This window comes from Culex quinquefasciatus, chromosome 2, assembly GCF_015732765.1.
Source record: "Culex quinquefasciatus strain JHB chromosome 2, VPISU_Cqui_1.0_pri_paternal, whole genome shotgun sequence".
NCBI classification, from domain to species: Eukaryota; Metazoa; Arthropoda; class Insecta; order Diptera; family Culicidae; genus Culex; species Culex quinquefasciatus.
Genome location: NC_051862.1, coordinates 78,836,898 through 78,855,366, shown reverse-complemented (window position 1 = coordinate 78,855,366; position 18,469 = coordinate 78,836,898). Strand labels below are relative to the sequence as shown.

At 40.9% G+C, this 18,469-nt stretch overlaps 3 protein-coding genes across 4 annotated transcripts; 1 reads left to right on the top strand and 2 right to left on the bottom strand.

The window, feature by feature from the left end:
* Positions 1–683: 683 nt before the first annotated feature.
* Positions 684–3,320, bottom strand: LOC6052094 (phenoloxidase-activating factor 2). Its single transcript, XM_001868385.2, has 5 exons — positions 3,005–3,320; positions 2,825–2,943; positions 2,604–2,766; positions 2,332–2,531; positions 684–1,433 (listed from the first exon to the last, which is right to left on the bottom strand). Exons 3-5 carry the CDS (start codon positions 2,731–2,733, stop codon positions 876–878), a joined length of 888 nt encoding a protein of 295 aa, XP_001868420.2. The 5' UTR covers positions 2,734–2,766; positions 2,825–2,943; positions 3,005–3,320; the 3' UTR covers positions 684–875.
* Positions 3,321–6,715: 3,395 nt separating this feature from the next.
* LOC6052093 (pre-mRNA-splicing factor CWC22 homolog) lies at positions 6,716–10,420 on the top strand. 2 transcript variants are annotated; one of them, XM_038250697.1, is made up of 3 exons: positions 6,716–6,895; positions 9,047–9,477; positions 9,546–10,420. In XM_038250697.1, exons 1-3 carry the CDS (start codon positions 6,763–6,765, stop codon positions 10,275–10,277), a joined length of 1,296 nt encoding a protein of 431 aa, XP_038106625.1. In that variant the 5' UTR covers positions 6,716–6,762; the 3' UTR covers positions 10,278–10,420. The 2 variants fall into 2 exon arrangements, with proteins under 2 accessions (XP_038106625.1, XP_001868419.1); XM_001868384.2 differs by having other exon boundaries at positions 9,543–10,420.
* Positions 10,341–13,589, bottom strand: LOC6052092. The gene is made up of 2 exons (XM_038250696.1): positions 10,973–13,589; positions 10,341–10,908 (listed from the first exon to the last, which is right to left on the bottom strand). Exons 1-2 carry the CDS (start codon positions 13,352–13,354, stop codon positions 10,393–10,395), a joined length of 2,898 nt encoding a protein of 965 aa, XP_038106624.1. The 5' UTR covers positions 13,355–13,589; the 3' UTR covers positions 10,341–10,392.
* Positions 13,590–18,469: the final 4,880 nt, after the last annotated feature.

Here is an 18,469-nt window from a genome sequence, read left to right as displayed (position 1 = left end):
CTATTTGTGGAATCCCCGGAAATTTTGAAACAGTCATAGTTGTTTTTCCATACAATCTGCAGATTTTCCGGAATCGGTTCCAGATTGGCCAAAGTTGTCACATTTTGGCGTAAGAACCTTCCTTGAATTTATACGAACCGAACGCAACAAAGAGCACCTTGATCCGATGCTCCATATTGAACTGATTCGCGTTCGAACAAAACCATCGAATTTTGTCCCCGGAATTCCCGGGATGGACGCACTAGTTTTAAATAAATTTCACACATATACAAAAAAAGAACTCTAGATACAGGCTATGGATCAAGTGTCCCTCACTCTCCTCTAAATAATTGTCAATTCCTTTGTTGTGAATAGCCAGCACACCAACGAATTAACCACGGAGGCGCTTGGGACACCTGGGGCCCCCCTAACCACAAGATACAGGAAAAGTGGAATAGGGACAACCCCCCAGGCTCCCGAGACCCCTGGATGAGGTCGCACAAGGGCTAAACACCCATCCCCTCGGATAATCTCAGGAAACACAACAGCGAGGCCAGCAACGAGAACACCAACGCAGCACAAGTTAAAATAGTATAGCTAGTATTAAATTTTTATCGTTTTCAATAAACAACATTTTATAATAAAAAAAAAATCTTTGCCTATATTTAATAAATATTATTTATGTTATACAAAAAAACACAATATTTTCCCAGAATATTTACAACATCAATCTTTTCAATCTTGTTTTCATTTTCCGTATAAAAAGCACGGCTTTAACTATCTATGTTATTCAGATGGTTTTATTGTCTCCACTTATATTTTGTTCTGTTATGAATACATTGAAAAATACATGTCAGAATAATAAATAATTTCTAAAAACCTACATTCATCCCTCGTTACAACAATGAATACTTCGACGCCGTCGGATCCACTCCCAGCGCCGCCATCTTGTCATAGATCCACGCGACGAACTTGGTCACATCGGTGTACGCACCCGGAATGCCCTTCTGGCCGCACCCGATGCCCCACGCGACGATTCCCGCCTGGAAGTACCGATCGTTTCCACTCGCAATGGGGCAAACCAGCGGTGCTCCCCCGTCCCCGGTGCAAACGTCCACGTTTTCCTCACCGCCGGCGCACATGTAACTTTTGTCCAGCACGAAAAACGGCCCCAACCTGGTCGATCGGAACGCGTCCTGGCACTTGTCATGGGGAACCACCGGAACCTCTACCCGGCGCAAGATGTTCTGCAGTCGGCCCTCCTCGAACTTGTCCTTGCCCCAAGCGCCGGTGAAGCAGTCGTGCCCGTTGAAGTTGGCGTCCGGTGGGGGCAGACAGATCGTCTGGATGTTCTCGTCCGCTTCGAACGGTTTGTCCAGCTTGAGGAGGGCGATGTTATTGTGGTGCAGTTGGTTGTACTTTTCGTGGATGATCACCTGGGCCACCTCGCGGGTCTGCAAATAGGTTGAAGGATGCTGGATTTGTAGTCACCACAACATAACAAAACACGACATTTTTTAAATTGATGTCAATAAACGCCTCAGTTTTGTCGAGGTGTAACAGATTTGGGCAAAAATAAAGGTGTGCGCATGGTTCCGGAAGATGATTGCATACCCAAAATTTTCAATTTTATTTATTTTAATGAAATTCATTAAAATTCAATTCTGTCGACCAAATCAATCAAACATTGACTAAACTGAAGCATCAACTCCAAAAATAGTCGAGTTTTGTTATCGAAATCACGGCTGATAATTATAACCCGAGATATTTTATCGGTGTTTTAAAATATACACCCAAAATTCAGAGTCGAGATAATCGTTCTCTCAAAATTTATTGAGGGCTCAGTGCCAAAATCGATAGAATAATGGTACCAACTCACACCATCATAACAAATGAGTTCATTCGTTAGTTGAATCAATAAATCTCCAACAAGTGTCATACATCGACTTCTGACTTCTCCTTGGTCACCAAGCTGTGGTGGCCGAGGCAGCTAAGTCATTGGATTGGTTTATCAAAGGTCTCTGGTTCGATTCCCGTTGTCGACACTTTTGGTTTTTTGTTTGACGGATGAACTTTTTTTGCAAATAAACCTCGAGAGAATAGTTCTATCACCCATCTCGAGCTGTGTTCTCTGCGTCCGTGAATGATACCACTATTCTCTCGACTCGAGACCATCATTCTCTCGGACTAGCGCTGCCAGTTTTGGGTGTAGAACGTTGTGAATGATGATAAATTTTGAAAGAAACTATCGAAGAATGTCACACAAGTCAGAAGGTTATTTTTGATTACTTTTTCCTTAGGGAATAACTTAGTTCATAAAAAAGCAACGTTTATGAAAAGTGTGTCTCATACCTGCGTCTGGAAGCGTTCCTTATCCGTATTGGTGTCCCACTCGCCTGCACGCACAAAGTACTGCTCCTTCTGCTTCACGCAGTGTGCCGCCGTCAGTGCCAGATTTGGCGCAATCAGGGAAGCAGCGCAGAGGTAAACCTGCTTGGAGATCTCCACGACCTGCTGGTTGATCAGCACCATCAACGTCCACGGGAATTCCCCTTTTGAACAAAAAACGAAAAACTTCGTGAAACTTCGATGAAAGTGGTTTGTTTGTTGGTGGATTAAATTACCATATTCTGAAACGCCAATTTTGTCACCAACCAATCTGTACCCAATACCGTTTAAATTTCGAATCCCGCAACGATCGAACGCCACATGCTCTGTGAGTCTGGAGTTGGTGATGTCCTTTCTTCGCAGCATATCTCCACTCGTTCGCAATGATTCTCGTCAAATCTGTGGAATGCTGTTGAGTGCTAAGATCTTGCTCGAGTAACTCATTAGGATATCCTACCTAAGATCGATATCTCCAGCCACAGTCAGCACATTAGCAGGAGTTATTGTAGACGGAAGCACTACAACGTCGGTACTGCCTTCGGCTTTGCAACGGTGCTTCTCAACACATCTGCAGTTCTGGAATTAAAACAAACACTAATATCACACTAATCACTCAACTCTGTCCGCGCGTACGAACCTTAGCCGACTGAGCGTATCGTTCATCGACCAGTAGTAGCAGCTGTATCAGTACTATCAACAACGCCACCCTCGACGAAGACTTCTTTGCCATCCTGAGCGTTGTGTTGAACTGCGATCACCTGAATTAGCTCTGGACAGGGGAGATCGAGAGAGTGTCTAGCGCAGTTTGTCGTCGGTACACTATAGCTTGACGGTGGTACCACTACAGTCGCCACACCGCGAGACGGCAGAACTGGTTTTTCGGAAGTCGTGCCGCGATCGTGAGCGGAGTTCTTCTCGCGTAAACAACCGATTTGTCATCACCCGGCGAGAATGTGACGCAAAAGATTCCGAATCTTCAAAAAGCTGGCTTGAGATTCCGAAAAAGTCGATTTATAGTAAGGTGGTGTTCTGAACATCAGAGGACAGTGGTTCTAAACCCAAATTGCCTTGATTTAACTGTATACTAGTAAATGGTATACAGTATGTAAAAAAAGTATTTACACCCCTTGGGCACAATGTACATTTTGCGATGAAACATGTAAACAATCTAAAGTTTGATAGAAACAGCATTACATATTGTTCAGAAACTCATGCTGAACATTTGGCTACAAAAAGCTCACGAAAAGATGATTTCTCTAAAAAGTTCTATAACAAATACTATTACAAAAATAAAAAAAGGTGCAAAAAAGTTTGTACACCTTTCGAAAAATTAACACAAATAAAGTTATTTGTTGACAAATCACCATAAATCCAGTTTACGAACTCCAAATAGGCATCCTTAACTGATTAAAAAATAGTTTGGATTGAATATAAAGTTTACTAACTACTTAGTATAAAAGTTTATATAACTCTGAAATTCCATATAAAACTTATCTAAACTTAATTTTGCAAACTTTTAATTCAACTAAATGTCAATATATTATCATAGAATAGCTAAATAAACATTTTGGAGTGGGTATAACACCGTTTTGGGGGTATTTGTATCGATAGAATAGATTTTTTTTTGAATTTTGTACCAACCCGAAATTACCTCGTTGGAAAATCCGCCGGCATCCGAACCGGTCCACGATTCACAAATCAACCTATGTGGCATCGGAAAGGGCATAAAATTTCCAATCTTTTGATGCCCATACATCTAGGTTTTCTATAAAACCCAAGTTTTTAAATACCTAGGTAAAAATGTTGTTATGGTTTCGTTTGAGCAACCTGCCAAAAATGTATGGAATTTTGTAATTTTTGTTCTCGTGGATCAAACTTATTTTGCTCAGGTATTTAAAAACGTGGGTTTTATAGAAAACCTAGATGTTTGGGTATTAAAAGATCGGAAATTTTATACCCTTTCCGGTGCCACATAGGTTGACTTGTGAATCGTGGACCGGTTCGGATGCCGGCCGATTTCCCGACGACGTAATTCTTGGTACGAAATTCCAACGAAAAATCTATTCTATCGATAAAAATACCTCCAAAACGGTGTTATACCCACTCCAAAATGTCTATTTAGCAATTCTATGGCAATATTTTGACATTTAGTTAAATTAAAAGTCAGCAAAATTAAGTTGAGATAAATTTTATATAGAATTTCCAGTGTTGTTTAAACTTTTATACTAAGTAGTTCGTGAACTTTATATTCAATCCAAATTATTTTTTTTATCAGTCAAGGATGCCTATTTGGAGTTGGAAGAATGGATTCATGGTGCTTTATCAACAAATAACTTTGTTTATGTTAATTTTTCGAAAGATGTACAAACTTTTTTTGCACCTTTTTTGATTTTTGTAGAAGTATTTGTTATTTTATCTTTTTAAAGAAAAATCTTTTCATTAACTTTTTGTTGCAAAATGTTCGGCATGATTTTCTGAACAAAACCTAGTACTAGGTTTCTGCCAAACTTTAAATTGTTTACATGTTTCATCACAAAATGTGCATTGTGCCCAAGGGGTGTAAATACTTGTTTTACATACTGTAAAAACATAAACGCTGAATTATTCTCTACGTTTTTGTAAATACAAAGAAATAGTTTTTGATTTGTTTGAAGCTTTGTTTATGCATTCTACAAAAACAACGTGTGAATATTTCAAAATCTGTATCTTGAAAAGCAATTTTCTGATCGGTTTGATATAAGTTGTAGGTTAATAGAAGGGCTTTGAAAAAAGTTACACGGAAAAACTCCTGATTTTTTATTTGACTAGTTGTCCAATCAACAAAGTCAAAAAGGAAAAATGAGGTGCTCTTCCTTTTTGATGTATTTGTAAACTGCAAAAAAATGATCATTCACCTTAAAATTCCCATAACATGAAACGGTCTTTTTTGTCAAATAATATGAATTGGATGAATATGGAATTTTCCAAAAATCTTAGCATTTTCAAAACATCATTCAAATCATTGTTAACATTATGCATATTGATTCCTTATAAACTCTAGTGTAAATGAGTTTTTGTTGCCTCCTAAAAATGTTGAAAAATTTATAAGATAAAAAAATACGTAATTTGGGAATTGTTTTTTTTTTTGTGATAAAAAGTACAATTGTACAGTTATTCCCTATAACCAAAGAACTCATTTTGCGTCTTATAAAAAAAATCAAAAAAATTATTTATTCGTCATTTTTTTCTTTGTGTTAATATGGGATATAAAAAACGGCGATTTTGTGTTACTTATTATTTCGTGAATTATACTAAACATGACCTCCAGCTTTGCCGAAGGCACCAAATTCATCAGAATTTCGTTCTCAAGGTACAGATTCTAGAATATTTAGAACAACTGCCAAATTTGTATGGAAGCTTGCCAAAAAAAAATACAGAAAATAATCGATTGCCGAAATTTTCAAAAACTGCTCTATCTTAAAACACTTACAGTTTTATGGGGATTTGGTAATTTCACTCATAGTGGTATTGTGGATTTAGCTGGTAGCTAGATTTTCTGGCATCTTCTCACGGCCATTGGAAACGGTCGTGAATTCACCTAGGAGTTAGTTTGAAATAGTAAAATTTTAATTTTTAATCACCTATCTCGGAGAAGGAATAATTGTTTGAACATGCTCGCTAATTTTTTATTCAGTGCGAAAATTTTTTCTTGAAAAAAAATATTTTTAAATCCCTAATTTTGGCTCGATGCCGCCATCATGCAACCGCGCGCACCGTTTGTTTGTCAACAAAGTTGGGGGGACAGGTTTTGACATTTTTATGCCCACATCTGAGCCACCGCCTATTTCGTCGGTCGTTGAGCTGACGGTCGTTTCCAACGACCGAGTCAAGTTAAGAACTGATCGTACAATAAATGCGAAATAAAAAAAAATCGGGAATTATTCTTTTGTATAAGATCATACATTTGAAAAAAACTAAAAATAACCTGCAACTTTGCCGATGACACTAAATCGATAAGAAAATACATTCTTAAGATACAGGTTTCCTTTTGTTAAAATTTCCATTTTATATGACTAGCCAACAAAATTGTTTTGAGATCTGTATGGAAACAAAATGATTGAAAATGGTTTGATTATATACATATAAAAAATACAAAGAGAAATCGATTGGCTTTAAAGAAGAGATTACTTTTAAATGTTAATGAATAATATTCTGTACAAAAGAGCAACAAAATTTAAGAAAAAAAACTTGGTTCAAAAAGATAAAATGTAACATTCTAAATAAGATGCTGGACACTAAAAGGTTAACCTTGCGTCAACTTGTAACAGAATTCTACATTAGGTCCAGGAACAATGCCCACCATCTCAATCACAAAACAATTTGTAGCAGTTGCATAAGTGTTGTTTGCCGTCCAAGATGTCGTCCTACAAAAAGCTGAACGACGAAACCTTCCCAACGAGCCTGCTGATGGAGTTTGACGAGCTGGACGATGAGTTCCTGATAAGCCCACCAGGACTGGCCACGGCAGAAAAGGCCGACGTGGCATCAGGTGAGTGTGTTTGGGAAAATTCGCTGGAAGATATTTCCGAGGTTGACTACCTTCACATGCAATTTGCCAGTGGGGGGAATCCCGTTGGTTGTGGTTCGAAAGTTTCATCTGTTTATGGTTGGAATAAACCAGTCTCAGGTGGATTTTATTATTCACGTCGCCGTCGAAACACAAGAAACCGTAAAACTAGATCGAGGGAACTTTGGACTTCAAGAAAGAAGAAAGATAGATTGCGATCTATTTTTGAAGCACGTTGATTTTTGCTGTAATAAATTTCGTTTGTCTAGAAGAGTAAAATAAATATTTCTGTGATCATATTCTTCTTCATTACTTGACGTGCTTTGCCTCGCGATTTTTTCTTGGAATTTGAATAAGTTAACTCAATATCAACTTGTTTTATTTTTAAAATTTTTCAAAATTTCAATTTTTTTGCTAATCCAGCTAGTAATGATCATATAACAATTATTGTCTCAACGCATTCCATATGAACTGCTGATGGAGTTTGACATACACCTCCATATGAATTTTCAGGACCGAATTATAAGCTTTTAAGTGCATGGACCCCAGTATATGTTTTAAAAATAATAATCTAGAGTCAAACCTTACCTTAACCTTATCATAAAAGTTAGTGAAATATCACGATTTCGCGGACAGCGCGAAATCCGTGAAATTTGGCTTTTTCCGCGAAATCCCGTGAAATTTTTTGTTTGTGTGAAATTGTAACAATTTTTCTCAAAATGATTAATATGACTCAAATAGGAATAAACGTAATCTTATGAACTACTGTAGAATTAAGTAAGTAAATACCCTTGTTCAATTACTAACATAAAATTAGTGATTTTTGACGACTTCGTGGACAGCGTAAAATTCGTGAAATTGATCAATTTTCTCAAATCATCCTTGTTTTTCAAAATAACAACATAATAAATATTTCATCCATACAGACTATTTTAGTAAATTTTATTAGTTTTCAATTGAAAAGCTTGATTTGAACCATTTGAATAATTGTTCAGATTTTTCATTGTTTTAAGAAACTTAACAAGCTTAGTAATATTTTCATTTGCTGTAATAACAATTATACTGCTATTTTATCTGAAAGGTATAGTTTCAATAGAAACTTAAAGAGTCACGCTTCGTTTTTTTTTTTCAAGATAAAATTAATGCTTTGAAATCAACTTTTAAAACAGATTTTTTCTGAGTCCTGTTTAATTTTAACGATATTTGATAATTTGGGTAAATGATTCCCGTGAAAGTTTTAAAAAATATTAATTTTTTTGTTTTTATTTTGAATAACAATTTTGATTTTCTTACAATTATATATTTTTTTACTTTTGATTTAAAATAGGAATTTTGAAAAAGGAGATGAAAATCTTCAAAAAAATGTTAAATGCTAAATGTTGCAAAAGAATTCAAATTATTTCGCTTTTTGCTGGACAAGATTTTTAAATTTTGATATGAAATTCAATAAAATGAAGCAAATCAGCGAAAACTTTTTACTTTATAAGTCGAATATCTAAAAAAAGTTCAATAAATGAAAAAAACGCATGCCCTACATTATATTTCAAAATATATATAGAGCCCATCCATAAACCAGGTGGAATCGTTTTTTGAAAATTAGGAGATTTTTTTTGTGTCACGTTCAAATATATGAAAGATTTTTTGTTTTCTTAAGAATAATATAAAATGAAGCAATGAAAAGTAGTTTCTGTGATTCAAACATAAGATTTTCAGAGTTATTTAAAAAAAATTCACGTTCCGCGAAATTTGCGTGAAATATGGTGTTTTGAAATTGAGGTCCCCGTGAAATTTGCAATTTTCGAACGTGAAAAATCACTAAGCCTACTTATCATCTTTTTCCAACTTGTTGTAAAAACTCCTATCTCAGAACCATTTATTTCGTTCTTCTTATGTTTCTAGAGTTTTATTTAAAAAGGTCCTATAAGCTATTGTGTTTCATATGTTTATAGGACCTTTTTTTAAAAAAAAAACTCTGAATTTTAACATCGAGTTTGCTCTTATAAGTTTACTAATGACTTTTCAAAGAAATCTGTATGTATCGAGTAGTCCGCGTTTAACACCAGCGGCACCAGCATTCAAACTTGGCACCATCTTAAAAAATCCGCAGTGCTCAAATTTAAACATAATTTCCAGGCCCCCGCTCCCCAGCGACCACCACATCGCACACGTCCAACACCTCCAGCGGCAACTACAGCCTGTCGACGGAGAACGAAAACGGCAGCGGCTCCAGCAGCACTTCGAGCCACCCGACAACGGCCAAGTTCCGGACTACGACCAGCAAGCGTGTCAGCGCCAGCAAGGATGCCAAACGAGCCCTAGCCGGGGCCAAAGCGCTCGCTAAATCAACTCCCGGCCAAAAGCGGGCCAAATCGATGGAAAACCTGCGGAATCAATCGGGTGGCAGCGGCACCAGCGGACATTCGCTCAAGCGTCAACCCAAATATGGTCACGTGAAGAGCAAGGTGAAACAGTTTATCGATGAGGCGATTAGCCAGCGAGGTCGTCACGTGCTCGTGCGCCACAAATCGATGCCGGAGTCGAACAACAGCCGCGGAACGGATGAGGTCTGATGGTTTTTGTTGCTGTTGAGGGATTTTAGGTGGTTTTAATGAGTTGTTTTTGTTTACAGCAGAGTGAAATTGACCAGGAAACCGACGTGGAATCGCTTCGAACGATGCTGCGGGAGAAAACGGCTGAAAACGAGAATCTGCAGCGCCATTTGGAGTTCAGCGAGATTCAGCGCGAGGACGGGGTCGTGAAGATCGAAACGTTGAAGCGCAAGATCGAAGCAATGCGTCTGGAGGAATCTAAGCGGCAAGCCGAGCGGGATGTGGAGCGACAACGAGAACGAGACTTCAGGAAGGAACTGGACCGGAAGACGGTTTTTGGGGCGTATTTTCAGTACAACCGGATATTTGCGACGACCTGCACGCAAACCAGTCCGGAACCGTGCACGACCTTCGACATGAGCACGTTTGGTAGCGAGGACAGCTTCGAGCGAGTCATGGCGGCAAGCAGCTCCAGTCAACCGAACGCCTCGACAGGTCCTCGGGCGAAGCGAAGTCTCCAGTATCCGGTAGACCAGCAGGAAGACCCGGACGACGACGACAACGTGCAGGATGACATTAGTCCCGATTCGGCGACCCACCCCGAAAGCTCACCGGACTATCCGCAGCTGGTTCCGGCTGTAGGACGTCAGCAGTACCCATCAACCAGCAATCAACCCGTGGTCTCCGTTGGACGCAGTGATCGGCAGAACGTGGAAAGTGACCAAATTTGCGAGGAATGTGCCCGGAAACGGAAGAAGAAGGCGTCGAAAAAAGCTCGGCTGGCCAGCTTTTTCTGCATCAGGAAGGCGGACTAAGAATTTCGCATTCGTTAGTGTGTTTGTGTTTAGTGCATTTCTCAGTGATCCAAATTGTTGTAACCATTTCTATTTAATTTATTTACATTAAATGTGCTTTACCGAGTATCTTAAATCACACTTTTGCTGGTAGATAAAACCTAGACGGCTCCGTTGGCTTCATTACTTGAACGAAACTTGGAGAAATCTGCTCCTGTATCCACGACCAGTGAACACTCAGAGCGGTGAAAGATTCTGGGACTCCCAGAACACCACACTGCGTTCGTGTTGCTATTCCGACCTGTTTCCAACGTTGATCAGTGTTACAAATGAGAGAAGATCCTTGAAAGTCATCACATTGATCTACCGCTGAAGCCCTCTCGGAGCAGATCAAACCTTGAGAGCAACCTTCAACGGTTGCATGCAGCGGGATCTTCACAGGAAGTGCATTCGGAACAGATTCGTTTGACAGATCGCGTTTACTCCATCCAATCAGGAAGCAGCTAGAATTGAGTCGATCATCTGAAGTTTGTGCTAGGCAGGTACTAGATTTCGAGGTGGAGTTCTTGGCCAATCGAAGCGTGGCCACATTTGCGTAGTTTGATCTTCCGTCGTAGTCCGGATGAGTGTCAATTTTTGACACACGGTATTCCTGTGAATGAATGTTATTATTGGGGGTTATTCCGGCTCTCAAAATCAAGATCAAGAATACCAACCCTTCTCCGCGACAGCGTTTCGATCGGCTTCAGGTTAAAGTCCCCAACGCGAACGTAAACATGCTCGACGTCCATCAATTCGGAAACGCAATCCGCCGAGGTGAGGATCAGATCCGGCGCCAGGAGCGTTCCGCTGCACTCGTACTGGTTCCGCTGAACGCCGAGGTATTCCCGCCGAGTCCAAACCGTAATCAGCCATGGGACGTCAACTTTGCTGAGCGTTGAACTGGTGGGATCGATTTTTAGATCACACTGCGGCTCTTCCGAAGAAGATTGATCTTGTTTTGGAGCTTGATTTGGTCCGTCTAACGTTGGGACTGCGAATGGATCTTGCTGCAAGTTGCAACAAACTTGTTGATTTGGACAACCTTCTTCGCCAACCCGTAGATCGATCAAATTGATGAATGGACACTGCGCTCTTGGTAGACACTTCCCTTCACAACTCGATTTGGCAGTGTTAGACGGATTCTTACAGCATTGCATACTGCGGGGGCACCCTCCATCTTCGTTCCGCAAATTGATTCCCAAAGAGCCATCGCTGCATTGTCCAAAGGGTACGCAGACTCCGTCGCATCGAGATTTACAGCATACCTGATTCGCTGGACATCCTCCGCTGAACAGTCTGAGATCCACTGAGCTAGCGTTCGCAATCTCTGGACAGTCTTGGTATAAGACACAGCTACCGTCACACTTCTCGACGGTAGTTTTAAGCTTGGTGCAACAAATTTGCCTCGAGGGACATTTCTGACTTCCAGTTCGTAGATCTATCGATCGTTGATCTTCGGCGCATTGATCCAGCATTACGCACGTGCATTCCGCGTCTGGCAACGGCTTTCTTACATTCTTACAACAGATTTGATTCGACGGACAGCTTTGATCAGAAAGTCTCAAGTTGATGCCTAACGTTAAGTCCGCACAGCGATCGCGCGAGGTACACTGTCCGTCGCAGGTTGATCCCTTGTTAACATTTTGACAACAAACTAGACCGGCAGGACAGCTTTCTGTGCTTCTTCGCAGGTTGATGCTTAGGGCGTTGTCCAAGCAGCGATTTCCAGCTACGCACGATCCAGAACAAGATGTACTAGCTGGACAGCAAACTAAATTCAGAGGACACAGTCCTTCTGAGAATCGTAAATCAACGCTGTTTTGTGATTGCCCGGTGCACTGTTGGGATGGTACACAACGTCCTTGACAAACTTTTCCCGTGGGTGACTTCGACAGGTTCTTGCAGCAAACGGCGTTGCCTGGGCAAGTCTGGCTTGAAATACGTAGATCAAATCCGGAGTCAGCGCATTGTTCCTGAGACACGCAGCTTCCGTTGCACAATTTGGAGGCATTTCTACAGCAAACTTGATCCGCTGGACAGCTACCGTCCGAAGATAATCTCAAATCTACAGCTCCAGTCGGACATTGTCCAAGGGAAACACACGAGGCATCGCACGATGGCTTGATCTTCCCACAACATGTCAGACCTCCGGAACAGGTTCCGTTAGATCGCACTTTGCACTGATCGTCGGGTGTACACAAGCCTTGGCAGTTACTATCCGAAACGGAGTCACAACACACCTGATGGAAGGGACATTCGCTGGAGAATCTCAGATTGATCATCTGAGGACACTTTGAAGGATCTACACACGTGCAGGTTCGGGGATTTTTGCAGCAAACTTGGTTCTCTGGGCAGCTTGAATCACCAACTCTTAAATCGATGTCCTTAGTGTCGTCTCCACATTGGCCCCGTGGAACACACTGACCCTCACAGGTATTCTGGCAACAGATACGATCGCCGGGACAACCGTCGTTCGATTGAACTCGTAGATCTACTAGGTTTGATGACCTCGAACACTCATTAGCTGCCACACACCGACCGTGACAAATCGCATTAGTTTTAGATTTCTCACAGCAAACTTGACTTCCTGGGCACAACTGATCCTCGAATCTCAGATCAACCCTCCTGTTATCCCCACACAAATCAACAGTTGTACAAGTTCCCCTACATCGGTTCAGCGGCAAGTCGCAGCAAATTTCTCCAAAAGAACAACCTCCACCAGCTCCACCAACTCGAAGGTTGATCCCACCAGCTTCACAAGCCTCCTCCGGAACGCACGTGCCACCACAAATCTCGTTAGAGTCCTCCTCCCGACAGCACACCAACCCCCGAGGACACTCGTCGGCGCCATTCCGCGTGTCGATCAGCCCATCACCGTCCGTAATGACAGTACCATTGCCGTTGCACAGGTACGCCGGCACGCAATAGCCACCGCTTGAACAGGTTATTGTTTCTTCCGCGTAATTCCCGGCGATAATCACAGCTTGTAGCAGCAGCAACAGCAGTACTAGCGATTTCGTCAGCGCAGTAGAACAACTTCTTCCTGGTAGAGCCATCTTCGCGGACTGGTTTCGGATGTGGCAGTTCAATGCAGCCAACAAACTGAGGGCTGGTTCTTAATTTAGAAGTCCCGCGAACGAGCACGGTAACGTGTGTTATCGGAATACCTGTTCTGGAGATACTAAACAGTGACGAGGAAAGCACGACGCGCGCCAATAAGTTTTGCCAAGGTACTCGCGTACAGCGTGGTTGTGATGTGAGAGAGAATGTGCTGCGGATGATCGAGGCACAGTGGGATGGGATTCACTTATAAAATGTGCTAGTACTGTTGATTGATTGTTGTCGGGAGATATAACAAATTTTAACACTCTTCCGCGGATCCTACTTTATATTAAAATCACTTTTTTATCTTCAGCGTTAGGACATTGCAATAACACTGCTCCACTATCCAATGAAAACTGATACGAAATTGTTCAAATTTGTGCAGCGAATTGAATAATCAAATAAAGCTCAAGAGCGCGTGGCAAATTATAGCCTCAAAAGTCTAAATCGGTTTAAAAAAACTCAGATGCTCTGGTTTTTTCAGTTTTTGTCCTCGTTTGCCATCAAAATCAATACTTATGCGTTGATTCATGCCTATAAATGCTAAAAGTTTATAAAACTTTTTAATCCTGCCGGGTACTTATTTTTTGATACCCGACAAGTACCGGTAAGCCGAGAGCAAAGTTTTAAATGCGTGTTTTGGAGATTTTCGGATGTGTGCTCTGATTGGTGAGAGCAAACATAAACAAAATTCAAAAAATCAAAAATTAAAAGTTTCGGAAATCAAAAAATTCTAAATAATAAAAAAATCTAAAATTTTGAAATTCTTAGATTTTAAAATCATGTTTTTCGAATTAATAGATTTTTAATCTGTTTTAATTTGTTGAAGATTAATGTAGTCTCCTTTTGAATTTTGGGTTTTTCGATTTTATTTTACAAATATTCCTCAATATTTGTTTTTTTTTTGCGATTTTTGATCGAAATCCCTATCTTCAAACGACGATAACTCAGGAACCACAAATCTTAGAGGGTCGGTCTTAAACTCAATTTTGAAGGAAATTGGACGTAGAATCCTTTTCCATGCTCAACATTTAGATTTAAATTATTTTTCTACCTGTATTGCGCAACTGAAAACTTTAAATGGCCGTATCTCAAAACGGCCCTAATTATTTTTAAAATTTGACCTCACCATCGTATTCCCCGAGCAATTTTACATAAGAATCACTTATCGACAGAAAGGAATATGTTTCGTTCCAGAGATATAGAATTTTGAAGTTTTAAGTATTTGAGATTACCTTAATTAGCTTTATTCGCATCTGCTAGAAGCACTCGGGCGCGCTGATCAATAGCTGCTACCTGGTGTTCTGATTTTCATAATTTTCATTTTTCCCTCAATTTAAAAACTAACACCGTAGATGTATAGTCCTGAATATTCTCTAAAACTTTCCCGAAACAAGTATGGTCCTATCTTGCTTCTGGAAAAAGATACAGAGTTTTTAAAAGAAGCATTTCAGAATAAGTGCTGAAAATTATATTTCTACACTCAAAAAATGAGTTCGCGTAAACGTGAACAGAGTTCATGTCAACGGGAACCAGGAAGAAAACTGTTCACTTTCATGGTGCAATGCACTATAAAAGTAAAACAGTTTTCTTCCTGGTTCCCGTTGGCACGAACTCTGTTCACGTTTACGCAAACTCATTTTTTTGAGTGTAGCCAACACTGCCAGTACTTCGGTAGATATTTCGAAATCTTATTTTTTAACGTAATAAGGAAGCAACCTAACAAAATGGTGTCTTAGGAAAAGTTGTTGTATATGAATGTGGCTTTTGACAAAGAACTTTGTCCTAAGGTTTCTATACGTGGTGTCAATCCAAAATTTTCGCGAAGCGAAAACGTTACGTGACGAATTCCCCTCTCGGCAAATTTCCCCTCTTTTTGGTGCACGCTGGTTGGATGAACGAACGTTTCCCAATCAGTCAATCGAGAGACGTGAGATTGATGTATCTAAAATCTCCCCACTCCACCTCATAATTTTCGGATCGTCGACGAGCCAACAAAACTCGGCTCGGTCGGTCCCGAAAATTCATTCTATTGCTGGACGTCGACGAGGACACATCAGAAGCAGATGGCCTGGTGGCCCGGTAGCAGATGGCCTGGAGGTCCGGGAGCAGATGGCTTGGAGGCAAGGACCAGCTAAGACATGCCAGTCGCGGGAGTCGATCATTGGAACTGGCCACAACCAGGAGTGGCCGGAGGCCCCGCGGATGTTCCGATGGGGGGACATTTTCCGGACCGTAAGAGTTGCGGCAATACGGGTATCAAACTTTATGGTTTTTGATACCGGACGTGAAATTTGACACTTTGGCAGGAGTGGCCACAATCCGGAGTGGCCAGAGGTCCCGCGGATGTTCCGATGGAGGAACATTTGCCGGACCGTAAGAGTTGGGGCAATATGGGTATCAAACTTTAGGGATTTTGATACTGGACATGAAATTTGCCATTTTGGCAGTAGTGGCCACCACTTGGAGTGGCCGGAGGCCCCGGGGATGTTCCGATAAGGGGACATTTGCTGGACCGTAAGAGTTGGGGCAATATGGGTATCAAACTTTACGGTTTTTGATACCGGACATGAAATTTGACATTTTGGCAGTTTGGCACAATCCAGAGTGAGTTGGGACAATATGGTTATCAAACTTTAGGGATTTTGATACTGGACATGAAATTTGATATTTCGGCAGTAGTGGCCACAATCCGGAATGGCCGGAGGCCCCGCGGATGTTCCGATGGGGGGACATTTGCCGGACCGTAAGAGTTGGGGCAATATGGTTATCAAACTTTAGGGATTTTGATACTGGACATGAAATTTGACATTTCGGCAGTAGTGGCCACAATCCGGAGTGGCCGGAGGCCCCGCGGATGTTCCGATGGGGGGACATTTGCCGGACCGTAAGAGTTGGGGCAATATGGTTATCAAACTTTAGGGATTTTGATACTGGACATGAAATTTGATATTTCGGCAGTAGTGGCTACAAATCGGAGTGGCCGGAGGCCTCGCGGATGTTCCGATGGGGGGACATTTGCCGGACCGTAAGAGTTGGGGCAATATGGTTATCAAACTTTAGGGATTTTGATACTGGACATGAAATTTGACATTTCGGCAGTAGTGGCCACAATCCGGAGAGGCCGGAGGCCCCGCGGATGTTCCGATGGGGGACATTTGCTGGACCGTAAGAGTTGGGGCAATATGGTTATCAAACTTTAGGGATTTTGATACTGGACATGAAATTTGACATTTCGGCAGTAGTGGCCACAATCCGGAGTGGCCGGAGGCCCCGCGGATGTTCCGATGGGGGGACATTTGCCGGACCGTAAGAGTTGGGGCAATATGGTTATCAAACTTTAGGGATTTTGATACTGGACATGAAATTTGATATTTCGGCAGTAGTGGCTACAAATCGGAGTGGCCGGAGGCCTCGCGGATGTTCCGATGGGGGGACATTTGCCGGACCGTAAGAGTTGGGGCAATATGGTTATCAAACTTTAGGGATTTTGATACTGGACATGAAATTTGATATTTCGGCAGTAGTGGCTACAAATCGGAGTGGCCGGAGGCCCCGCGGATGTTCCGATGGGGGGACGTTTGCCGAACCGTAAGAGTTGGGGCAATATGGTCATCAAACTTTATGATTTTTGATACCGGACATGAAATTTGACATTTTGACAGTAGTGGCCACAATCCGGAGTGGCCGGAGGCCCCGCGGATGTTCCGATGGGGGGACATTTGCCGAACCGTAAGAGTTGGGGCAATATGGTCATCAAACTTTATGATTTTTGATACTGGACATAAAAAGTTGCATTTGGCCATTATCTGAAATTAAGCAGTTAAAATATATTGCTTATTAGGCAGGAAGTAATAAATAGACTACTGCGATGCACATTTTTTGTGCCACTGTGAAAATCTGTTTCTGGAAATTTAGAATAACTATCTCGTAATCATTAAGAGCCCTGTAAAGAGTAGTTTTTAATGTCTGCTGTTCAAATTTCCTTTACTGCCGCCGATTGCTTGCAACAGCCTTGCAAAAACATTCACGCATCTTGGTAACTTTCGAGTGGTGAAGGAAAGTAAATTGATTTCACTTCGATTTCTATTTCAGCTCCACTTGCAATTTCCGTCCCCTTAGTTCGATAGGACGGTTATTATAAGGGGGGAATTTGGACCGGACATTCTAATCAAAAATTTCAACAATCATCTTGCAAAGTTCTTTGTCATACTGGTCATGTGTAACATAACCACCTGCACCTTTTTTTTAAATTATTGACATGCAAGGTGACACAACTACAGAGTGTCAACCAAGCCCTAACTTCTACTGGTGACCTTTTAAAGCGTTGGTGTCTTAGCAAAAGTTGTTGAGCTACTTATTCCAAGAAATTTTGACATGGTTGGAAGACAGGGTGGCACATCTACAGGGTGTCAACCCATTTCTAGCTTCTATTTAAGACCTTCACAGTAAAAGGGCACAAATCGCAAATTAGGCCTGCCACGCAAAAGCAGGCTGAACAAAAATTCGTAAAAAGTCAGTTTTTCACATAAAATTCCTAAAACAGTTTCCGATCTTGCAAATTTAATTTTACATAAAAAATGATGGTCAAAAATTTTAATTACAAGATTTTTTCTACAAAAATCACTATTTCAAAAAAAACATAACTCGTCGGAAAAATGTTCAAACTCCAAATTCTGAATGGCTTAACATTCCAATGCCCAAGGTTGGAACTGTAACTTCAACTCAATGGTTCTCGGTCATAACTCAACCAATCAAGATGATCTAGATGTCTAGATAAATCTTATTTTTGCGATCAAAAACATCGTTCCAACTTGTTTTTTCAGTTTTTTACAGATTTGTTCAAATCAAGTTCCGCAAAATTTTAGGATCATCTAGACATTCTTACAAATCACTGGAAACAAGAAGTGTTAAAAAATGAGCAACATGGCCGAAGACACCAATTCAATAAAAAAGTCTTGAAAATTTACAGATTTTTTCAATATTTTCGTACCATTTTTGTATGAACAGCTGCCAAAATTGTATAGATATTTGTATGGGAGAACCAATAACACAAAATGGATTACTAC

Coding starts and splice junctions, on each gene's coding strand:
- LOC6052094 (XM_001868385.2), bottom strand. CDS start 2,733: ATGCTGCGAAGAAAGGACATCACCAACTCCAGACTCACAGAGCATGTG. Junction 2,532..2,603: donor AATTGGCGTTTCAGAATATG/GTAATTTAATCC, acceptor TTTGTTCAAAAG/GGGAATTCCCGTGGACGTTG. Junction 1,434..2,331: donor AGGAACGCTTCCAGACGCAG/GTATGAGACACA, acceptor ACCTATTTGCAG/ACCCGCGAGGTGGCCCAGGT.
- LOC6052093 (XM_001868384.2), top strand. CDS start 6,763: ATGTCGTCCTACAAAAAGCTGAACGACGAAACCTTCCCAACGAGCCTG. Junction 6,896..9,046: donor AAAGGCCGACGTGGCATCAG/GTGAGTGTGTTT, acceptor CATAATTTCCAG/GCCCCCGCTCCCCAGCGACC. Junction 9,478..9,542: donor ACAGCCGCGGAACGGATGAG/GTCTGATGGTTT, acceptor TTTTGTTTACAG/CAGAGTGAAATTGACCAGGA.
- LOC6052092 (XM_038250696.1), bottom strand. CDS start 13,354: ATGGCTCTACCAGGAAGAAGTTGTTCTACTGCGCTGACGAAATCGCTA. Junction 10,909..10,972: donor AAACGCTGTCGCGGAGAAGG/GTTGGTATTCTT, acceptor ATTCATTCACAG/GAATACCGTGTGTCAAAAAT.